The following is a 23933-nucleotide window of genomic DNA, read 5'->3' as shown; positions in this document are numbered from 1 at the left end:
TAGTCGATGGCCAACTGTTTACAATGAAATACATACTGTTTTATTATATAGTACAGTAGGCATTATATGTTGATTTTTTTAAATTATGAGTGGAGATAGTTTATATAATCTAAAAAGAATTGAACTAAGAAAAAGTAATGAGGAAGTTAAGGAGCAATTGCTATAAAAGGTGTGTGTGAGGGGCACCTAAGAGCACAGAGAACATCTGTTTTAAATTATTCACTGTATTTTTTATTTTCTGTCTAATGGCCAAATGTGACCCAGCCTCTTTAACCAGCAAATTAAAATACTTAACAGATATAGAAAACTAAAAAACAGAAAACCCATTAGCTGTGGCTGAAATCAAAATAAAATTTTAAGGTGGAGAGTTGTAAGAAAGAAAAGACTACTGCTTTCTTTCTGGAAAGGCATCTTCACGATAACATGAGCTTATACACACAAGTTGTATGTTTGGAATTAAGGAAGAAACGCAGAGTTCTCCCAACTTCTTTCCTCTGGCTTACCCCACCTCTCTTGTCTAAATATGACACTCAACTCCATAACGAAAGTTTAATGACAGTGGCTGCTTAAAAACAAGAGGAAACAAAGAAGAAATGATACTACAGAGAAGTTTGGAATCACCTACATAATCGCACAAACCTTCCAGGATCACTCACTAGGTATGTAACTCATCTAACAGATGGTCCTTCTCTTTACATCCAGGAAGAAATGGCACTAGAAAGAGTAAGAAAAGTTCTGCCCTTTACAAAAGGAAAAAGAGAAATAAGGGAGTGATGGAAAGAAAAAAAACTGTATGTATCTATGGAATAGGGTACAGGATTTTTAGAATGGATTTTGAATCTTTATCAGTGGAGAACAGGGCTAAAAAAGAAGAAAACTCTACAAGACACTGGCACTGAACCTCTGAGGGTCACAGAGTCCTAGTGAAATGTATTGGAAGCTTCTTCCCAGAAAATGCACATCCATATTTTATGTTATAGTTCCAATTCAAGTTAAGCTGAACATCTTCCAAGGCTATCCAAGAACCTGGAGGTCGGCGGCAATGCGGGAGCCAAGCATCTCTATTTAATAAGCCCCTGCCTTAAGGCAAAACCTTCAGCATGAGATTTTGAATATCACATAGTCTAAACTCCATGTATGTATTACACAACAGAAAATACAGGCTCAGAGAAATGAAATGACTTTTCAGAGCTATCTGGTTGTTAGAAGCTTGAGAACTGGAGCCCAGACACCCAGTCTAGTGCAGTTTCCAGATAACTGTAAAGGGTCTCTTGTGAGCAAGTCATCAGTTTTCACATTAGTGAGTTCACAGCTGGTTAGTATGATCATATCGCATTTCCGTTGTCTTAGGGCACGTTCCCTAGAGGCAGACCTGGGACAGGGATGCAGGTGCAGGTGATTAATGAGGGGGATGCTCTCAGGAAAAGGGGACTGAGACAGGGACATTCGAAAATGTGGCCTCCGCTGGATTCTCGCTTCAGCCTGAAGTGCACAGCAGTAGATAGTACCTGGAGGGAGAGGCCAGCCTTGACACCACCCAAGTCAGTCAGCCATTAGCTGCAGGACCCCAGTTCCCCGAGGCCAAATCTCTGGATTAAGAGGGCAGATGTGAACCACCAGGAGCCAACACTCACACCTGGGTACGCCCGTAACCAGCCTGGTGAAGGGGGTCTTGGAGGGGCACCAACAGTGTCCACTACAGCATTTGAAAATAACTTACTTTATATTATAATAAGCCTTCTTTCTAAGCAGAACTGAATAATACAGAAACCCACATTTATGGCCTACACAAGCAATATAAACCTCTGTGTGTTAACCAGTTCTTCCATTCAAACACAGGTCAGGACATGTAGTACACTGTATGGATACAGAATGATACTGTAGCTACAGATTTTATAACAGCCCTGAAAAACAGCTTACTTCAATATATATATCTATACATTGATATATATGTAACTCAATAAATATCTGTAATAAATAAAATAATAAACAGCAAATACATAGAACACATAACTGTACAAGGCCTGAGGAATGATTTGAATGAGGCTAATATTTCAGTGGGTATGAGATAAATTCTATTTCTTTAAATGGAAAAACCTTATCAGTTGGCTATTTAACTGAATATAGCTCATTTAAAAATATTTTTTGAGTAGTCATCAATCAAAACTTTAGTGTCTGTCAATCTGAAGAGTAATTATTGGTTTTGTTGTGAAAGTTCTATTAATACCTTAGCAACATACATAATGAATTAACTCACTTATAGCACTACCTTCATATACATGCTTAAACACAGTTTTTTGCCTGGGGAAATTGGGAGTCGCAGCATCAAAAACTAATTTTCCTCTAGTTAATTACTTTCTAATTAAAAACTATACTTAAATTGAATCACTGTGCTACTTCACTATGTGAGTCTGACTGGCACTAGGGGCAGATTTCAGAAATACAGGGAGGAAATACTGAAGAAAAAAAATTAAGGGGCATGCTAAAAAATAAGCAGGATTCTTGGAAAGTGTCAAGGTCATGAGAGATGAGGAAGTACTACTGATCAGGAGATGAAAGAAACATGGCAAACCAAACATAAGATGTGATGCTGGGCTGTAACCTAGAACAGGAAAAGCACATCAGTGAGAAAACTGCTAAAATCTGAATAAAGTCTATGGTTTGGTAACTACTGTACCAACATTAATTTCTTAGTATTAATAATTGCACTAAAGTTATATAAGATGCTGGCATTAGAGGAAGTTGGGTGAAGGGTATAAAAGAATTCTCTGTACTATTTTTGCAATTCTTCTGTAAGTCTAAGATTATTTCAAAATAAAGTTTTTTAAAAACTAAATTAAAATATTCATAAAACTTCTGCTTTAAAAAACTAATTTGAAAAGAACAAGAAAAATGGAACATCCTACATTCTTTAAAAATACAGTAGTTTTTTAAACATCCACTAAATAAATGTTTGTAGTGTATTGGCCACAATAAATACACACAAACTTGATGGAGGGGAGGGAAGTAAAGAAACCACTATCAAGACAAATCTGAGGCTACCGAGAGGAAGAGTTAAGACACAGGTAACAGAAGCCCATTCAAAATCTTTTAAAGGTCAGGCATCCTTCGGAATTTTCCAAAACACAAAGTTCAAGTTGCTCACATGTCTTCCCATTTTCATTCCAAATCTACTCTCTGAACCATCCTTCTCATTCATTCTCGAAGCAACACTTGCTACACCTTTTCACAAGGACCTGGTATTTCTATAATCTTAAATAACGGTTAAGTCTGAGCCAGGCATTGTGCTAAAATACTTATAAGCACAATTTATTTAATACTCAGTAATAACCCTTTGAGGTATGTACTATCCTCTCTTTATTGATGAGAGAACTAAAACTTAGGGAAATCCTGTAAATTGGCCACAGTCCTGTAGCTTAGATTTGTCTCTCCATTCTTATTTCCATATTATTTATCTCCATTATCTAAAATCCCACTTCCGGGCTTCCCTGGTGGCGCAGTGGTTGACAGTCCACCTGCCGATGCAGGGGACACGGGTTCGTGCCCCAGTCCGGGAGGATCGATCCCACATGCTGCGGAGCGGCTGGGCCCGTGAGCCATGGCCGCTGAGCCTGCGCATCCGGAGCCTGTGCTCTGCAATGGGAGAGGCCACAACAGTGAGAGGCCCGTGTACCGCAAAAAATTAAAATAAAAATAAAATAAAATAAATAAAATCCTACTTCCTCTGGGCCTAATGCCATCTGACATGCTCGGCAGCCAACACCTTGTGTTGACTCCTCTGCCAGTCCATGCCTTCACACCCACAACCAGCAATCTTCATTTCCACTTTCCTCAGCCTCGGTCTTCATGACCACACCTGGGCCTTTTCATTAGCTAAAAACTGTTCCACCTCTAGTATCATCATAATCCCCAAGATCCTTTTCTCTGACCTCAATCTTCTATCTTTTCACTTCTCCCACTCCCAAGCCACCTATTTTTTGACCTCAATAAAACCTCCAGTGTCGTGACCCCCTCCATTTTCTCCCAATTAGTCTCTTATGGTCCATCACTTCCTATAACATTGATGGAAAATCCTAGTGGTCTCTCCTCACATTCCCTAGAGTACTCATTTCAAACTTGCCATTTCCAGGAGCTATGAAACCATTGTTTCTACCTACCATTTTCAGTAAGCAAATTTTAATTTCCTCCATGAAAAGGAACCTATAATTCAATTTCCTGTTTCCTCTATTACCAATTTATTTGCACACTAATTTTTCTGTGCCAACTCTTGCCTCTATCCAAAGATAATCCCATTCATTTATGCTCTGGATCCTCTTTCCTTTCACCTCCTAAAAGGGCACTGCACATCAGTTACCCTGTTTTAATCCCGTTTCACTAAATTCTTCTCAGTTGGTTGGGTCTCAGTATATAAACATGTTAATCCTTAATGGATTAAAAATTAAAAGAAAAAAGCCTCCCCTCAACCCTAGCTCTCCTTTGTATATGCCTTTCTTTTTCCTCCTTCACAAATAATTTTTAAAAGAACTTTTTTCTACACTTGCCGTCTCTTTTACATTGCATATACTTTTTAGATATTTGTCAAATGAGATATAACAAAACTTCCCAAATAGAATTTGCTAATCCTATTTTGGGACAAACATGAAATGCAGGTAATTTTCTGGGAAATGGAGCTGGAGCCAGAGATAACACTCATAGCCCCAGCCTTGAAGAGTAATGGAAACAAAGTCCAGCTCCAGAGGCAGGGTCTCCAGGCAGTGGCACTGGCACAGGTAAAACTGGCCAAGCTAAAATCCATCATGTCTTCAGGGAGCACTAGCAGAACCACACACAACCTCTGTGACCTGGAACCGTCAGTGTGTGGTTGAGCTGTGCAAAGCAGCACCTGCTTGAGAGGTGAATAGCACTGAGATCCTACCAAGACTTCACTCACCAGGCTGTGTGACTTTGTGTGGTGTTGTGTCCTCTCAGAGGAAAGAAGGTGTACACATTTTTCTAATTTGCACAAGGACACCAGATGGGTAGCTGTGGCCCTGACCTGGAAACCAGGTCAATGACATGTAGTCAAGCCAGCAGCTTTTAAGATGCTCCAAAGGATTTTTCCTATGTGTCAGATGGGGCCAGAAGTTCTCACAAACCAGGAAAATCCAAGTTTGCTACTATCTTTAGACACCTTGACTCCATCCTAGGCTGATAAAATACCAACACAAAATAAATACCTTCTACTTCTTCTCTGGCAAAACTGAGAGAGAAAAAAAAATGTAATCTTAATACTCATGCACATACATGCAACTAGTGAGCACCAAGGTGTAATCAAGCAGAGAATGGCAAACAGAGAGTGGACATTTTTTCAACTGAATTACAAACATTAGACTCACTATTTTCATTCATGGATGTGGATTTTACAAGACAGCATGTTCATTAAATTTACATACATCAAGTTGAGTGGGATAGTTAATGTCATGGAGAGTCAGACTAAATTTAAAATGATTGACTTATTTGGAGAATTAAGTGAATATACAAGCAGCAAATTGAAGATGGTCAGGTGTGAGGAAATTTACCCAGAAAGGAAAAACACTACAGACAGGCAGAAGCACGACTAGAGTTATAAAATGGATCCTGGAAAAACAGTACAATAATGGATCAAAACATTCATAAGGATCAATAAGCATAATATTAAAAGGTAAAAATTGGAAGCACAGCAATATCAAAACCAAACATTCTTATTGTCAACAGCTATCATCTCATTTCAGTAGTGTTCAATGCTTTGTTTCATGGGTTAAAGCCAAAATAATTGTTCTTGGTAGCAGTTTTGCTAATGTTTTTTTTTCACTACAGCCACAAATTGGTTATACGTTTTAAGAGGTCCACAGTGATCCCCTAATTACTTCTCCTGGGACCTCAGAGCTCAACATCCTACAAGAGAAATTTTACCCATACTTCTTCTAAAAGTATAATTCTGTCCTTCACCACACTGGAATTCATCTTCCATATCACACAATGTCAAAAGGTCTTGCTGATGTGTATCCCTACTGAGGAATGTTCTTACTACCATGAGTGGTTTAGTGCCAAATAAAAACATCAAAGATTTCATGATCTCATTCCAGGTAATTATATACTCCCAAATAGTGCACATTAACTGAATCTCATGTAGTTCTGCAATTTAATATATTGTATTCTTAGATTAGGCTTAAGTAAAATGAGAAAACCTGTAAAAGATAAATACAACCAAAACCCTGGAACTTGGAATTAACTTTATTAATACTATTTTTTTAATAAATTTATTTATTTTTTTGTTTGTTTTATTTATTTTCGGCTGCATTGGGTCTTCATTGCTGCACGTGGGCTTTCTCTAGTTGCAGGGAGCAGGGGCTACTCTTCGTTGCGGTGCGCGGGCTTCTCATGTTGCAGAGCATGGGCTCTAGGTGCGCGGGCTTCAGCAGTTGTGGCTCACGGGCTCAGTAGTTGCGGTTCACGGGCTCTAGAGCGCAGGCTCAGTAGTTGTGACGCACGGTCTTAATTGCTCCGTGGCATGTGGGATCTTCCCAGACCAGGGCTCGAACCCGTGTCCCCTACATTGGCAGGCGGATTCTTAACCACTGCGCCACCAGGGAAGCCCTATTACTACTTTATATTGAAGATGCCCATAAATATGCTAAAGCTATAAAACGGCTTATCTTTCTTTGTCCATCATTTTTACTATGTTCTTATATTAACCTTTATATAATCGTTTCATTTCCTTTACATAACTTTGATTATAAAGAGGTCAGATTTTTTGGTTTCACCAATAGTGGGGTTGGATTCACTGTTCTATCCACAATGTCCTTACTCGATCCCAATTAAAATTAACAGGAAATCAGATAGCTAGCTCATTAACAGGACAGCAGCCATAAAATAGCATTTACCCAGAGATTGACAACAAACTCATAAACATTGTTATTCGACCGAATATTCTAACTGGAGCTTATAGAAAGAGTGCAAACTATTTCAATTTGAAACCAAATTACAATTTAACCTAATGCCAGTATCAGGGAATAAACAAACAGAGAAGAAACTTAAATATCACTTTTTTTTCTCACATGCTATAAATTTTAGCAGAATAGACAAGAAATGAGATGAATATGCAGCATGCTGTACAACTCTACTTTGGAATATAATCTGGCTGAAACTGTTCAAGCTTATGCATAAGCACCTACAATCACAGGCAACTGTTACGTAATCCAGCAGAAAAGAACACTGCTACTTATAAAAAGGGCTTCATTCACTTATTTGCTTTTCAATTTTTCTAAACAAATGGCCATTCCTTCATAAATTACATAAAGGATAAAATGGTTATTTCACAAAGCACAAAGGCTGACTTTTCTAGAGAAGAAAATAAGAATAAAAAAAAGCCTTCATCGTTTGGAAAGGCTGTACCTGCACACTTCCTAATTAGTGAAAGAGCAAGCTTAAACATTAACATAACCTTTATCCTTTTAAAACTCTCCTTTCTAATCATTTGACTGGTTCCACGAACTCCCACCAGGCAAAATCTAAGGCTCCTATATCATTTATTTTCTCATTTATCTGGATCTAGAAGAAACAACGAGGCACTGACATTATCCCCCTGACAAACACAACCCATGAATCAAGTTGACAATAGCCTTACACTTCTACCCTCTCTTCCTCCTCCTCCATTTGGATTATTATTTGGATTGCTTTTAAACAACCTTTCCCTGAATTTTTCAATTTCTACCTGAAGGAGAGGGAGATGGGTGACAACTAATAGATCAGAACAAAGCATTACCATAGAACCTCTCTCGTTTTATCTGGTCAACCCAAAATATACTTTTATAGTTTATAAGAAATAAAAAACACCCATGATACAGAAAAGTAGATTTGTAAAAAATGCTAATACTTGAAATGAGCGAACTGCCAGTAGGAATCTATAGCAGTCAATTAGCCCTTAAAGAACTAACACAAACGAGTTTTCCTTGGTGTTTCATTCAGACTCCTGGTGACCCTTAAGACATCACTTACACATCCAACACAATAGGTGTTCATTTGTCTGACTGAAGAAATAGCTATGCATAAATCTTTAACACCAACAATGAAAGCGGAAAAAAAGATGAAAAAAGAAAAATTGTCTTTAGCGTGTACCCAAAGAGTGGCAATGTGGAATAAAGATAGCAGTAAGAGCCCTCCTCCCACCAACTGTACCAAAAAGAATCAAATTCAATTGTATCAGTTCACTTGAGCTCTTCTTTCTTCCTCTGGACCTTAGTTTCAAAGATATCTGAGTTGACTACAAAGCAAAGAACACAAAGACATCTCAGTATTTAACTCTATGTGTACTAATTTATATCTTTTCTTGCTTAGACATGGTATTCACCAAAGCAGAAGAAACAGACTAACTCATTCAACAATACATGAAGTATGCACTGTGAAGACACGAAGGGAACAAAGATGAATAAAGTTAAATGTTCATAGTCCAATAAAATAGAGTTCTTATGAAAAGATTAGAAAACTGATCTAATGCATAATAAATAAAAGAGAACAGAAATGTATCATACATAGTCACTCATTTAATCAGTAATGGAGGATATACTCAGTTTAAAGGATAAAAATTAGCAGAACTACACGTCAACCTCATTGGAAGGCGAGTCTAGTGAAGGGCTAGCCAACTTAATACAAATAACTGAAATGTAAAATGAAAAAAAGGCCTTTACCAAATACTTCAGGAACAGGAAAAAAAAAAAAAAACTCTTTTCTGGGGTTTAGGAGTAGAAAGGAAAAAGAAAGGAATAAGAATAGGAAAAGATACAAAAATTAGTCACAGATATTCTGATTACATACACAGAAAACTATGAGGAACTCTACAAAGAATAAAAACTGAGAATTCAATAAGATTACTGAATACCAAAAGCAACATGCAAATTAATAATCTTAGTAAAAATGTTAATTTTTTTTAAATACTAGTTACATTTTAGAAATAAACCAAGGAATAAAGCTCATAAAAGATGTACACGACCTCTAGGGAGAAAATTATAAACTTTGCAGTTCAGGAACAGAGAAAATCAAAATAAATAAATAGATATAAGATATCCAATGTTCACAGAAAAATTTAATATCACAAAGGCATTTATCCTGTCTAAATCAATAAATTTATTGCTATTCCAGTCAAGATCCCAACAGGATTTATAATAAAACTTAACTAATTGATTGTAAAATTAATATAAAATCACAAAGGGGCCAAGAAGAGCCAGGACAATTTTGAAGAAGGGAAGGGGGTCCTAGATATGAAGGCTTATTATACAGTTATATTAATTAAGACAGTGGATATAAATGCAGAGCTAGACAAACAGACCAATGGACAAAATCAAACCTCAGAAACAAACCTACATATGAGCAATACCTTGATGTATAACAGTGGTGTTATTACAAATGATGGACAAGAATGGCTATTCAATAAATTCTGCTAGAAAAACTAGTTATCCATGTAGGAAAAGTATTGGATCCAATCTCTCACGTCAGACATAAAGATATCATAATTCTAACAATTTTAGGAATGTAGAAGAACAGATCTATAATGTCAGGATAGAGAAGGATTTCTTAAATAATATACTTATGACATATTTAAGACCGTTTAAAAATCAAAATGGAGCAACTATGGCTCAGGCATCCAAAATGGAGCCAGACCATTGTTGATGTGGTTTCAGACACATTCCTGCATCTCTAAGAACTTGAATTTTCTCTGAACTGTATCAAATTCAAGAACAGGACCAGCCATTTCAAAACAATATCTCCTAGTATCTGCCAGCTGCACCCTTGTAGTTTTCTAACAGAGAAGAACAAACCTGACTCCATATTGTATCTATTCCTTTAGCTCTAACCTCTGTGCTCTGTTGCCTTGCTTAGTCATGCTGACTGTGCACCTTTGTAAAAGAAGTTGCCTATAGCCTGAAATATACATGATAGCCCATTCTTAAGGGTCTGCCTCCCAGGCTTGACCTTTAAGGTATAAAACTTTCATTCCTACAGAGATAAAAAGTTCCGGAACAGAAATAACATTTGTCTTGTTGACTATTTAAAGGAACATTGTGATCAGACCTAAGTGGACAGCTGCAAGAACAAGGGATTCCTGCACCAAGAAGTTTGCAAAACCAGCCACACCTCCACCTTTTTTAGTATAGAAGCCTGAATTCTAACTCGGGTAAGATGGTTCTTTGGGACCCTAGTCCACCATCTTCTAGGTCTGCTGGCTTTCTGAATAAAGTCACTATTCTTTGCCCCAGCACCTCAGTCTCTCCATTTATTGGCCTGTCATGCAAGGAGCAAGTTAGCAGCTTGGACTCCGTAGCAGTTTCAAAGTCTGTCCCCCTTCACAGTTATGTAATCAGTTCAGACCCCAGCCAATCCCTGATTAACAAGCACCCTTACTTCTTTCTAACTCCAGTCCTAATTCTTGACAGACAACTTATGTAAATAACCTTGCAGGTTTTTTGCCTTTATAACCCTCCCCAATTTTGTGGTCCAAAGGAACACAATTCAAATGGTCCTTGAATCTTTATCTCCTGGGCTGCAATCCTAACAAACCCTAAATAAACACCTGTTTATTCAATCAGGTCTCTGTTTCTGAAATTTTGGTTAACAATACAAAAAGCAGAAACCATAAAAGGATTTATAAATCTGGCCACATTGATTTTTACATTTCTATACTTTCATCCATCCTACCACCCCCAAAAGGAAGTAAAAAGACAAGACTCAGACTGGGACAAGATACTTACAACTCACATAAACTGACATGAGTATTAAGGATATGTGATGAATTCTACAAATCAATAGGAAAAAGAAAAAAACCTCAACGGAAAAAACTGGCAAAAGATATGAACAAGAAATTCACAGGAGAGTAAACCAAAGGGCCAATAAGTATGTCAAGAAATGTTCAACCTCACTTATGATCAAAGAAAAAAAAAAATGTTTAAAGTATTAGGTAACCTGTTTATATCCAACAGACTTTCAAAACTTAAAAAGCCTTATTATACCACTGCAAACTCAGTGACATTCTACAAATTAATTCCAATCACTTGGAATCTTCAAGTGTCAAATTCATAAGATACAAGATTAAGGACCTCTTCTAGACTGAGGAGATTTTAAAACATGACAACTGAATACAACACACAGTTCTGAACAGGATTCTTTTGCTATAAAGAGCACTGCTAGTACTACTGGTAAAACTTAAGAGCGTGAGGATTAGTTGACAGAAATTGATCAGTGTTAGCCTCCTGATGGTGGTGGTTATATTGTGGTTAAGTAGGAGGATGTCCTTTTTTGTAGACTAATACTAAAATATTAAGGGATTATGAGGCATTGAGTCAGCAACTTACCAGCAAGTAGTTCAGAAAAAAAGTCTTTTCCTGTACATTTATCATTAAGACACAGAAAACTTTTTTTTTTTAACATATAGGAATAAAACCAACAGATTCAGGGTATTGTTCACCTTCAGGAATTAAAGAAGAATGTGATTGAAAGGAGTACACAAAGTATTTCAATTAATTATATATGTTCTATCCTTTTTTGTATACCTCACATACCCTATTTAAAAATACCACTGAACAAAAATAGATTCAACTTGAAAGTACATACTGAAAATTGTTTCAAAATTAACTTTTGAATGCCTTTTGGATTATCTATACTATGTTTCCCCACACTAAAAGCTAAAATATGTATTAAATAGTAGGTCATCTAAGCTCTTAATGCCAATAAACACTTCAAACACATGCTTAAGAGATAATGCTGATGGCATTTTATAAATGTGCTCCCTCCTACAGTAAACATCTTCCCAAGAAAAGATTAGATCATTACTATTCATACTTAAGTATTCGTGCAACTTTATTAGACCATTTCTTCCATGCTTACAAATGATGACAGGAAGTCCAGAATTTAAATAATTTTTGTTAGAGTAATTCTGTCATCATTGGCATTCATTTAATGCCTGTTGATGATCACATCTTGATAGATGACCTTTCTTGCAGCTTTCGTTCTCTCAACAGATAGTGAAAGTGAGAAAACAAAGAAAAGATATGAATGCATGAAATCTCTCTTCCTATTCACTATTTTAACATTTTTGTGTTATTTAGCAAACTGGCAATTAAAGCTAATTTCCACCTAAACACAGTATTGAAGGTGAAAAGAAATGTAAAGTGTTAGAAATCTTAAAAGTTAGAAAGATGCACCTAATTCAACAGGCAGTTATTTGCCATGATAAACCAGTTGGATGATGCTGCATGGATTTAATCTAGCAGAGAGACATATCAAAATAATAAATAAAGGATAAATTACACAAGGGACTTATACACAAGCAGCTCTGAGGGGTGAAAGATCTGTACACTGAACACTGTAAGTCACTGATGAAAAAAGCTGCAGAAGACACAAATAAAAGGAAAAATGTTCTGTGTTCTTGGGTTGGAAGAATTAGTATTGTTAAAATGTTCATCCTACTCAAAGCCATCTATATATTCAATGCAATCCCTATCAAGATTCCAATGGCATTTTTATAGAAACAGTCCTACAATTTGTATGGAACCACCAAAAACCATGAATAACCAAAGCAATCTTGAAAAAGAACAAAGCTGGAGACATCACACTTCTCAATTTCAAACTATATTACAAAGCTATAGTAATCAAAACATTATAGTACTGGTATGAAAACAAACACAAAGAACAACAGAACAGAATCAAGAGTCCAGAAATAAACCCATGCATATATGGTCAACTAATATTTGAAATGGGAGCCAACAATACTCAGTGGGGAGAGATAGTCTCCTCAATAAAGGAGGAAAAACTGGATAATCACATGCAAAAAAAAAAAGAAAGAAAGCAAGAAAAGAAAGAAACTGGACTCCACCTTATACCACTCACAAAAATTAACTCAAAATGGATTAAAGACTTAAATTTAAGACCTGAAACTCTAAAACTCCTAGAAGAAAACATAGAGGAAAAGCTCCTTCATGTTGGTTTTGGCAATGAGTTTTTTGAACATGACACCAAAAGCACAAGCAACAAAAACAAAAATAAACGTGAAGGATTTCATCAAATTAAACAGCTTCTGCACAGCAAAAAAAAAAAAAATCAACAAAATTAAAAGGCAACTTATGAAATGGGAGAAAATATTTGCAAACCACATATCTGGTAAGAAGTTAATATCCAAAATACATAAGGAACACATATAACCCAAAAGCAAAGAAACAAAATCTGATTAAAAATGGGAAGAACTAAATAAACATTTTTCCAAAAAGGTTAAACACATGGCCAATAGGTACATGAAAAGGGACTCAACGTCATTAATCATCAGGGAAATGAAAATCAGAACCACAATGGTTATATCACCTCACATAGTCAGAATGGCTGTTTTCAAAAATATATATATTAAGTGCTGGGGAGGATGTGAAAAAAAAGAACCCTTATGCATTGCTGGTGGAGTGTAAATTGTTATAACCACTATGGAAAATAGTACAGAGGTTCCTCAAAAAATTAAAAATAGAACTATCACATGATCCAACAATTCCACTTCAAAGGATACAAATTTACAGTTATAAAATGAATAAATTCTCAGGATGTAATGTACAGAATGGTGACTCTAGTTTAAAAAAATATTATATAGTTGAAATTTGCTAAGAGAGTAAACCTTAAAGTTCTCACCACAGGGAAAAAAATGATAATTATGTGAGGTGATGGACGTGTTAACTGATCTTACTGTGGCAATCATCTTAAAAAATATACCTCTATCAAATCATCACATTGTATACTTTAAGTTTACACAATGTTAAATGCCAATTTTGTCTCAATAAAACTGGAAAAAAATAAGAAAATAAGTTCAGTTTCTGGTTTGTTGAGGTTTAACATCTCTTCGAGAGCTTGATTATAGCTGCTCTTTGTAGAAGACACAGCAAAGGGTCAGAATATAGGGAATATTCTACAGCATGAAAGGGCTCCAATCCCCTAGAAGGAGTGCGTAGGGAACAATTGATAAAGAAAAGACAAGAGGGACAGAGGCAACACTCAGAGGAAATAAAAAGAAGAGGAGGCATGGAAAGTAAACTGGTATGAATTGGCTAGAGAGGAGAAAAATCAGGAAAAGGAAAAAAGTGTCACGGTACCCAAAGGAAAAAGAGAAACACAAACAAGAGGTCAGCTGTGCTGTGTTACATGTTGCAAACAGGATCTGATGATTGGAAAGCCACTTACAGTTAGAGGGGTAAACATCTACAGCAAAACAACAGCAAAAATGAAAAGCTATTGGTAGAAAGAGTAAACTATTCTTTGTGGAGGACAGGCTCTGAATGGAACAAGATAAAGGACAGGAGCTGTGGTAAAGGACACACGAGCTTCCCATGGACAGGATATGGATCCCAGGGAGAAGCAGGCCCGGGCCATCTAAGAGATACTGCATCCCAAAGGTAACCCCACCAGAGGAATGGTTTCATGGAAGACTGGGGCAGAAGGCCAAAGGAGACATCACCAGTGACAAGGGAATTATAGGTGAGACTGGGAGCAGGGGAGCCTGAAAATACCATAGGAGAAAGGAATCCACATTTGTAATCCCCTAACTTCTGACAGGCAAAATGGTCCCCCAAAGATATCCATGCCCTAAGCCCTGGCTTCTGTAAATACGTCAAATGACATGGCAAAAGGGACTCTGTAGATGTAATTAAGGTTACAAACTTTAAAACAGGGAAATTATTTTGGATTTTCTGGGTGAGCCCAAGCTAATACATAAACCCTAAAAAGCAGAGGACTTTCTCCAGATGGAGGCAAGAGATGCCACAGAAGGGGAATTCAGAGAAATTCTAAGTGTGAGATGGATGTGATGTATCTGAGATGTAAGGGCCCATGTGAAGGATAGGAAAGAGGCCTCTCAAAGCTAAGGCAGCCCCCAGAGGACAATCAGGGAGAAAACTGGGACCTCAGTCCTACAACATCAGGGAACTGGACTCTGCCAACAAAATGAAATCAGAAGAGGATTCTCCCCAAAGCCTCTGATAAGAGCCTCTGACACCGACTTCAGCCTTGTCAGCCTACAGAAACCAGCTAAGTCGACCTGGACTTCAGCCTACAGAACTATGAGACAATACAATGGTGTGGTTTTAGCCACCAAATCTGTGGCAATTTGTCACGGCCAGCAATAAAACTAACACAACATCCCACGGCACCAGCGCTAGATTATAAATACCCTCAGCCAGCAAAGTATTTTTATTCCTCCTCCCCTCATCTCCAATGTCATCCTGGAGGAGATAGGTTCAGTCTGGAGAGCAGGAAAGAAGGGAACTGCAGTGTGGGGAAACAGAGCAGAGCCCACCAGAGCCCCAAGCACGGCCCCAAGCATGGCCCCAAGCATGGCCCCAAGCACGGCCCCAAGCACGGCCACAAGCACAGCCACTACCACAGCCCCAAGCACAGCCATGACCACAGCCCCAAGCACGGGCCTGACCACAGCCCCAAGCACGGCCACGACCATGACCACAGCCTGCACTGGAGGCTTTAAGTGGAGCAGCCTTGAAAGAGGGAAAGTGAGAGGTTTTCTCTGGATAAAAGTTAACTTATTTAAATTAAACTAGGGTTTTCATTATCTGAAAGCAAACAGAAAACTCTGGGACCTACGGTGAATTTTATCCAGGGGCAGGAAAGAACAAGCTGAAAGAGCTGGTTTAAAGGGGCAATGGCTGGAACAAACAAGTCACTTTCAATCTGTACCTACCATGTTCACCTCGGTCAAAAAGCCAGCTACACAGATCTACTGTGAGTTCAAGGGCAACCACTGAAATTTGACGTCCATAAATCAAAGCTGTATACACAGCAATGCTCACACAACTATTTCACATATCTAAGATCTAAAGAGAAACCAAGATGAGCTTTCAGATAAAAACTCTGCTTTCACTGGATGACAAACAGGAAAAAAAGCCCTTAAGAAGTAGCATAACTAAAAATTCATCACTACTTTTAAAAAGTGCACTGAAAATGTTACCCAGCGACCAACTAAATTAATTTCCTAAATAAAAGTGAAATGAGTACAAATGTTGAAGGATTACACTGTACTTCGCATTCATTAAGTAATCAAGTCAACATACTGTCTTTCAAAGGACCGTCTTGAGGAGGGAAAAGAGGTGTTCTTCAAAACAAAGATTTTATTCATGTAAAAAATCATCTAAGTACCTTTGATAACGTTAAACAAGATTTTTTTAAACTGTACAATGCCAAAACAAAGAATCTAGATACAACTTCTAAACGAAACCTCATTTTGGCAAATGCCAAAAAATGAAAATGGCAGATTATTCAATGTTGCTTCCTCAAAAGAATTTTTATTAATAAAAATGGTACAGATAGGTGCAAGCCAAAAATAAAACCCAACCTAAATCTAGCATCCTCCCCAGATATAAAAACAGCTTTAAATTTGTCAAAGATGTGGTATCCCACCTGACAAGCCTGAGAAATATCACTAGTCCACATTTAAAGGAGAAAGACTCTTCTCAGCTTTAGAATCTCCAGCAGGTTTTCCCTGCATTGACCACTGTGATATGGTCAAGGTATCAGAAAGGGAGAAAAAAAAAAAAAAAAAACCTTTATTTTTTTTAAAGTCTTTAGTTGTGACAAACTCACTCATTAGCAAATTGGGCAGCCCTGAGAAAGCAATCATTCATTTTACTTCTGCTGAGTAAAGTGAGTTTGACTGCAAAAGGTCTTCTGCCAACAAGGAGACTTGTTTAAGCTTTAACAAGTGGGGCTTCCCTGGTAGTGCAGTGGTTAGGAATCCGCCTGACAATGCAGGGAACACAGGTTTAAGCCCTGGTCCAGGAAGATCCCACATGCCACAGAGCAACTAAGCCCATGCACCACAACTACTGAGCCTGCGCTCTAGAGCCCGCAAGCCACAACTACTGAAGCCCGCGTGCCTAGAGCCCGTGCTCCACAACAAGAGAAGCCACTGCAATGAGAAGCCCGCACACTGCAACGAAGAGTGGCCCCCGCTCACCGCAACTAGAGAAAGCCCGTGGGCAGCAACAAAGACCCAACACAGCCAAAAATAAATAAATAAAATTAATTAATTAATGTAAAATTTTTTAAAAAAAAATTTTAACAAGTGATCTGACCCAGTTATTAAAATGTGTAAACACTTCAAAAATGCCAAAATCCATCTGCCCTGTTCATACAATTAAAATTGATACTCTTAGCTAGGAGAAGGGTAAGAAAGACTAACAGAAACATACTTCTAAAGTCATCATGTTCAGAACAGAATACCATCAACTATGTTCTGTACTTCCTAGGTAGTTGTACTTTAACAACTACTAGCTGCGGTAAGCCTCCATAAATGTCTAACATCACTGGCCTACTTGCTTTACTTACTCAGATGACACCAGCAATTATGAACCAAAAGAAAAATTTTTCTTAACAAGGTAGTCACAAGTGAACCAAAAAAGTACCATTCCAGAATCTCACAGATAATTTAGGTAGTGCTTCCACATATGATACGTGAATGAGGGGGCACTTTATCATCGTGAGTCCTCAAAGGTAGTCTTGAAAAAATCTACCTTATACAAGTCTCATTGACAGATGCAAAGGCTAGCAAAAATGGTTACGTTCTTTCGTTCTAGACTGAAATTATATCAACTTGTGGTGATAAAAGAATTACAAAGGCACACCCCAAATTCAGTGAGTTCAAGTGCAGATTTAACTGTTGCAGTACTATGCAAACCTGGTTATCGTGAGAACTGAGAAAGGACTCAAACAAGGTCCAAAAATCAGCACACTTAACAATGCACACAGCAGAGAGCTGTGACCGTCATTCTCAAATGCAACCGACCCAGACAGACCACTTAGATAATCCATTTAAGGCAAAAAGTATATCATTTGATACTTTAGAGGTTTACGTTTTTATGTATTTCTGTTTAAAACAACTGGTATGACATTTTTCTTCGGATTCTTAATTTTGTAATCCTAAAACTCTCTATGCCTTAAGTACTATCTTAGTGACATCAGAAATCACCTATGGAACCTGAGTTTCAGACATGTGTGGTTCCATTAACATGAGCCGAAGCAAAGGCTTTTTTTTACATCAAACGTTATATAAGGAATCAAAATTCTTACCATCATCTTTTCAAATAGCTCTAAGATTTCCTTCTCTGACAGTGGCTTTGGAATGTTTTCATTCATCTCTGAAGAGCAATCATTGCTTGAAAATGCAGTCTTCAGGTTGGAAAGTGGAGTCCTTTCTTTCTTGCTCCCTGGAATTCTTATGCTGGCAAATCTGTCCAGCTATGAAGAAAGATAAAATAAATAGCACACACGTAAGTATTCTCTTCTCCAACGTTATTTACCTAATTCCCAAAATGAAAAAACAAACAGGGTCAATTACATTATCACTGTGATTTCATCAGGAGGCTTTCAATTAATTCAGCACTTTAAAATTAAAAGAAATAATAAATATAAAAATAAGAGTCTTCATAACCATCCTGTCTAAAGGCAGAAGAGATATACAACCTCAAAAGATTCCTTCTAATCTTAAGATTATAGAATTAAGAGTCTAATGAGTGACGTTTGCTTTACAGATTAACAAATTAAGCATTTTTACAAAGGTAACTTAGCTAATTTAGTGGCTGGCATTCTAACTAGTACTCAGTGTCCTGCCCCCCAGCCCCTCATCCAGTGTCCTTTTCATAGTACAGAATATGGGGTGGGGAGGTGGGGGAGCAGGGCATGATTTAGGCATTTTAAAAATTGACTTTTACTTACACCTCCATAACTTGTTGGCCTGATAGACATCACATTTCTCTTTATTCAGGTTGGTCTGTATTTGAACTTCATGAACAACTATAGAGTAGCTAAAGCCTCGGGAAATAAAACTGGATTTTTGCTGCAATGAGATTTCTTCTACAATTATATCATCAAATAGTCCACGGATATTTGAAAATGCATAGACTAGTTTACAAAGTTAATTGTTCATTCATTGAAAATTGCTTGAATTTCACAAGTTCTATTCCTAACAGAGAATCCAGACACATACAGTGTTTCAAGTGGTAACCAGCAAAAAAGGTAAAGAAGTGTGTACTTAAAAAGCACAATGATTCTGGAATTGTTCAGCATAACTGTGCACACATTAAGCTACTATTTTCACCATATATATGTGTAGTACATAGTCCTGTACTATTCATTGTAGTAGCTACTAGCTATGTGTGGTTATTTAAATGTAAATTAAATTTTTTAATTCAGCTCCTTAGTTGCCCTAGTCACATACCAAGTGCTCAAGAACCACAAGAGACTAGTGGTTCCCGTATTGGCCAAAGCACACAAAGTACTTTTCTATCGTGACAGAAGGTTCTACTGGATAGGGCTACTACAGCCCATTAAAGAAATATAACACTTAAAATTCTGTTTAAAAGGACAGTAAGTCACAGTATTGATTATTCACTTCACTAAAGAAATAGGACTTTTTTCAAATAATGATATGCAAAGATAATAATGTTTATCTTTCAAAATAGGTCTTGAAGTTCACTTTGGAGATAATCCCTAGGAAAAACACCATGTACTATACACTCACACATGGTCCATCTAACATGAACTAAACATTAAAGTACTAACAATATGACAGCTTCTGGCAGGATTACAAAGTAGTCACAAAACACCACTGCTCTCATCCTAACAACAAAAGAAGCCAGATACCCTACAAAATTGTACTTGCTACTGTTTTCAACCCATCAGGAAGCTGAGGAAACAAGAAAACCTGTAAGAACTAAATACTGGGACGTGACAAACTGCTTTTATCCCTGACGAACAGCTGAAGAAAAATAAAGGTAAAGAAAAACCAGCCAAGTCTTTTTTATGAACTTTGACAGCTGCATGGGTACTGGCATGAGAGATTAGAATTCCAAGGGCCTCGGTCATGAAGCCCCAACCATGGAGCAAGTCTGCACCCTCCTACCAACTCTTTCCCTCAAGTCTTCACCAGCTACACGGGGTAGGAGGCCAATGGCTGGGGGCAGAGCAGGAAAGCTGAGCGGGATGCTTGCTCCCTGAAGCATGAAAGGTCTCTCCCAATGCAAAGGAGCTGCTCTCCGAAGGCTCTGGACCAGACAGAAGACCTGAGAGAAATCTAGGCCTTCTGAGAGCACACAACAGCTGAGCACAGCTGACAGAGAGCACACGAAGGCTGGGAGCAGGATAACAGGTCTCTCTGAAGAAACAGAGAGACAGCAGTGGAACTGAAAACAAAAAAGAGAATGCTACAGTAACCCTAAAGATGGGCATCAGGACTTTAAAGCAGAAAGAAATATTCCACGGTTTTCAAAGCTAAAGTTCAGTTGTAATGTCAAAAAGCAGATTTCCAGAATCTCATTAGCACTCAGATCCTAAGCCCTCAAAACATCTGAGGCCACAGATGAGCTGAATAAAAAACCGAAGCAGCAGGAAACCAAATGCAGCTCAACTAGAGATCACAGTGACTCAGACCCCATTCCAACAGCCTGAAAGAAGGGCATGCCCTTTCTTGGAAGCAAATATTATTTAATTTCTACTGTAATTAAATAAATGTCCACCATACAATCAAATATTGCTAGACACACAAAGGAGCGAGAAATGCGCCCATAGTCAAAAGAAATCACCTAGAGATGGCCCAGAGGGTAGAATTACTAAACAGACTACTTAAAATAAGATTTATAAAAATATGCTAAAGGATATAATGAAGAGTGGCCATCATGCATGAAGGATGGAGAATTTCAGCAGCAAACCATGGATACTATTTTTTTTTAACTATTAGAATGAAAAATGTATCAGAAATGAAGAGTTCATTAGATGGCCTGAACATTGCTGAGGAAAGAATTGGTGAACCTAAACACATATCAATAGAAAGAATCTAAACTGAAACAAAAAGGAAAAAAAAAATGGGAAAAGGGAAAAAAAAGAATAGAGTAACTACAATCCGTGATACAATATTAAATGTTGTAACACAAGTGTAACTGGGGTCCAGAAGCAGAAGAGAGAGGATAGATAGATAGACAGACGGACATATACATATATCAATTCACAGATCCAAGAGGCTCAGCAAATCCCAGAAAGAATACTAAAATAACAAACAAAAACCAAACAAACAAAAACAGCTAGGAGCCTCATAGTCAAACTGCTGAAAATTAAAAATAAATGGCAAACCACAAAAGTACAGCCAGAGAAAAGAAGACATTATATATAAAACAAAAATGATACAAATGAAAATTTCTCACCAGAAACAATGCCAGCAAAAGACAATGGAATGGCATCTTTGAGGTACTGAAAGAAAAATACCCTTATCCTAGAATTCTATGTTTAGTAAAAATACTTTTCATAAATAGAAGCAAAAGAAAGGCATTTCCAGACAGACAAAAGCTAGAGAATCTGTCGGCAGCAGATCTCCTCTACAAAAAGTGTCAAAAGAAGCTTTTCAGGCAGAATTGATGGAAATGGAATCCCATATTTACAAAAAGAAATGAAGAGCAATGGAGAGGTTGCTCTATTAGAAGTTGGCGATACAAAGATAAATGAGCTATTTAGAACGTAAATAACAAATAACAGTCCAGTGGAGGAGACAAGCACATAGACAGGTAATTATAAAGCTATGTAGACAATGTAGCAAGAAGTGTATACAGTGTGTCACAGTAGCAAAGAAGAGGGCCCTCTAACTCACCAACATAAACTTTCCCTGCTTTGAAATAACCCGGAAACATAAAATTATCTCCACATGAATATATGTCCAGAAGTTATGTCTCTATGTACATCAGTACTCCAATCCTTGATACTTGTTTTAAAAAACTAGGGACACCCAACAGCTGTTTTAAGAAATGGGGCTGGTTCCTCTGTCTGTCTTCTGAATCACTACTTCATTGCCATCATTTCTATACATGTAATATCAATTCTTGAGTGTAGAAACTATGCTAACTCCTCTTCACACACACACACAAAAAAAGTTAATTAATATGCTAAACTTATAATGAAGTGAAATTAAGCAAAACATCATTAATGCAACATCAATATTATAAATGTAAACATGTCAATGAATGGGAATAGTAAGTTTAAGCAATTCACAAGCTAATTTGTGAATACTTAACTTCCAACAGTGTAGAAGAAATCAAAATTTTAGTTTTCACCAAAAGTCACAATTTTTTTAAATAAAAATCTCTGAAAGTCATAAAAATAACAATGACTAATATTTATTGAGCCCCTTCTATATCTACACACTGTGCTAAGAGCTTGAAATGAAGCATCAGGTTGAATGTATTTGTTTAATCCTTCAATGAGGAAACTATATGTTTAAATAACAAAGAACAAGCTCCAAAACACTTTTAAACATAAAAATGCCATAGTATTTAGCATAAAAAATAGCATAAAGAAAAAAAAAATCAACCCATTATGTTTTTAGATGTAGGACTGCATTTGTATCAATAAACAATACCAGAATTTGTACAATAATACAAAATCAGCACACCTCCCCCACATGCTTAGCACCTAAACTCTGCAGGAGGGTTGCCTTCTATCCAAGTGTTAAAACAATTGTGCACTGGACCACTAGCCTAGCTAGATAAAGGCAAGATAGGAAAAATTAGCATATTCCTTTTCTAACTTCTAACTCTATAAAGATGAAAAAAATCAGTGTTTCATAATTTCAATGCTTTTATTTATTTTCCCTGATTAGAAAGGAATGAAAGACAAAATAAGGAAGGAGCCGTGGGAGAAAAATAAATACAATCCGTCTATATTAGAACAGTAAACTGAATTTGTTGAATACCTCGGGCTTAAAGTAAAAGCATTCCCAGGTATGTGATGCTCTATTGAGCACTACAAGTAGTCTCCAAATAATCTGGGCACTATTACAAGCTAGGTACAGAGTGAACATTACTATCAAATCAGTGTAAATGTTCTAAAGAAGTTTCATTTATTTTAAGGGATGATACTATGACTCCACACATAAATGAGGGGAAAAAAAACCACTCCTAATTTATCTTTCATGGAATTACACATACAATTTGCTTAAACACGACACAAGAGAACATAAAAGCAAACTTTTAAAACACTTTTGTACATAAAAACACGATAGAAATCCCCATCATACTAACTGTAAGTCGATTGTTATTTAATTTGGCAATTTCACTGCAAGTGTATGTGTTTTACAATGTGCACTTGGACTGCTACTCCTAATTTCACCTGAAATTCTCTTAAAGTTCAGCTAGAAACACAACCCAAGCAGGTGAAGTACACAATCTGCCTTTGTTGAAGAACTGGTTAAATACACAGAAGACTCGGGGAATCCTATTATAATGCTGTTTGGAGGTGGTACACAACACAATTAATATGGCTTCAGCTGTGTCTGGGGTGTACTGGGTTTTGTAAATTAATATCACTTATCTTCAGGGGAAGGTAAATGAGCACTCTACTGAGTATTATCTCATACTGATAATCAGTAATGACAGTTTTAAAAAATTTAAAACTCTATCTGGATGTTTAGCTATTGTATAACACTGTAAGAGTGAAAAAACAGTTTTTACTGTTACAATGTTTTAAATGCTAACAGAGCAGTAATTATTTTTAATTTAAAAACAAAAGGCAGGGGAGGAGCTTCAAGATGGCAGAAAGTAAGACGTGGAGATCACCTTCCTCCCCACAAATACCTCAGAAATACATCTACATGTGGAACAACTGCTACAAAACACCTATTGAACCGTGGCAGAAGACCTCAGACCTCCCAAAAGGCAAGAAACTCCCCCACGTACCTGGGCAGGGCAAAAGAAAAAAAGAACAGAGACAAAAAGAATAGGGACGGGACCTGCACCAGTGGGAGGGAGCTGTGAAGGAGGAAAGGTTTCCACACGCTAGGAAGCCCCTTCACGGGCGGAGACTGCGGGTGGCAGAGGGGGAAAGCTTCGGAGCCGCGGAGGAGAGCA

At 37.3% G+C, this 23933-nt stretch overlaps 1 protein-coding gene across 2 annotated transcripts in view; it reads right to left on the bottom strand.

The window, feature by feature from the left end:
- The window catches only part of DIAPH3 (diaphanous related formin 3), a 546908-nt gene that overhangs the window by 475038 nt on the left and 47937 nt on the right, over positions 1-23933 (bottom strand). For both annotated transcript variants that reach the window (XM_027116137.1, XM_027116138.1), the window contains one exon: positions 18118-18285. In XM_027116137.1, coding sequence (XP_026971938.1) covers positions 18118-18285 — 168 coding nt within the window. The remainder of the gene's footprint in view (positions 1-18117; positions 18286-23933) is intronic.

Source organism: Aethalodelphis obliquidens, unplaced genomic scaffold (assembly GCF_003676395.1).
Source record: "Aethalodelphis obliquidens isolate GAN/ISIS:26980383/991018 unplaced genomic scaffold, ASM367639v1 scaffold16, whole genome shotgun sequence".
In the NCBI taxonomy this organism is placed as follows: domain Eukaryota; kingdom Metazoa; phylum Chordata; class Mammalia; order Artiodactyla; family Delphinidae; genus Aethalodelphis; species Aethalodelphis obliquidens.
Note: the sequence above shows the minus strand (reverse complement) of the source record. Positions and strands in the feature narration are given on the sequence as shown.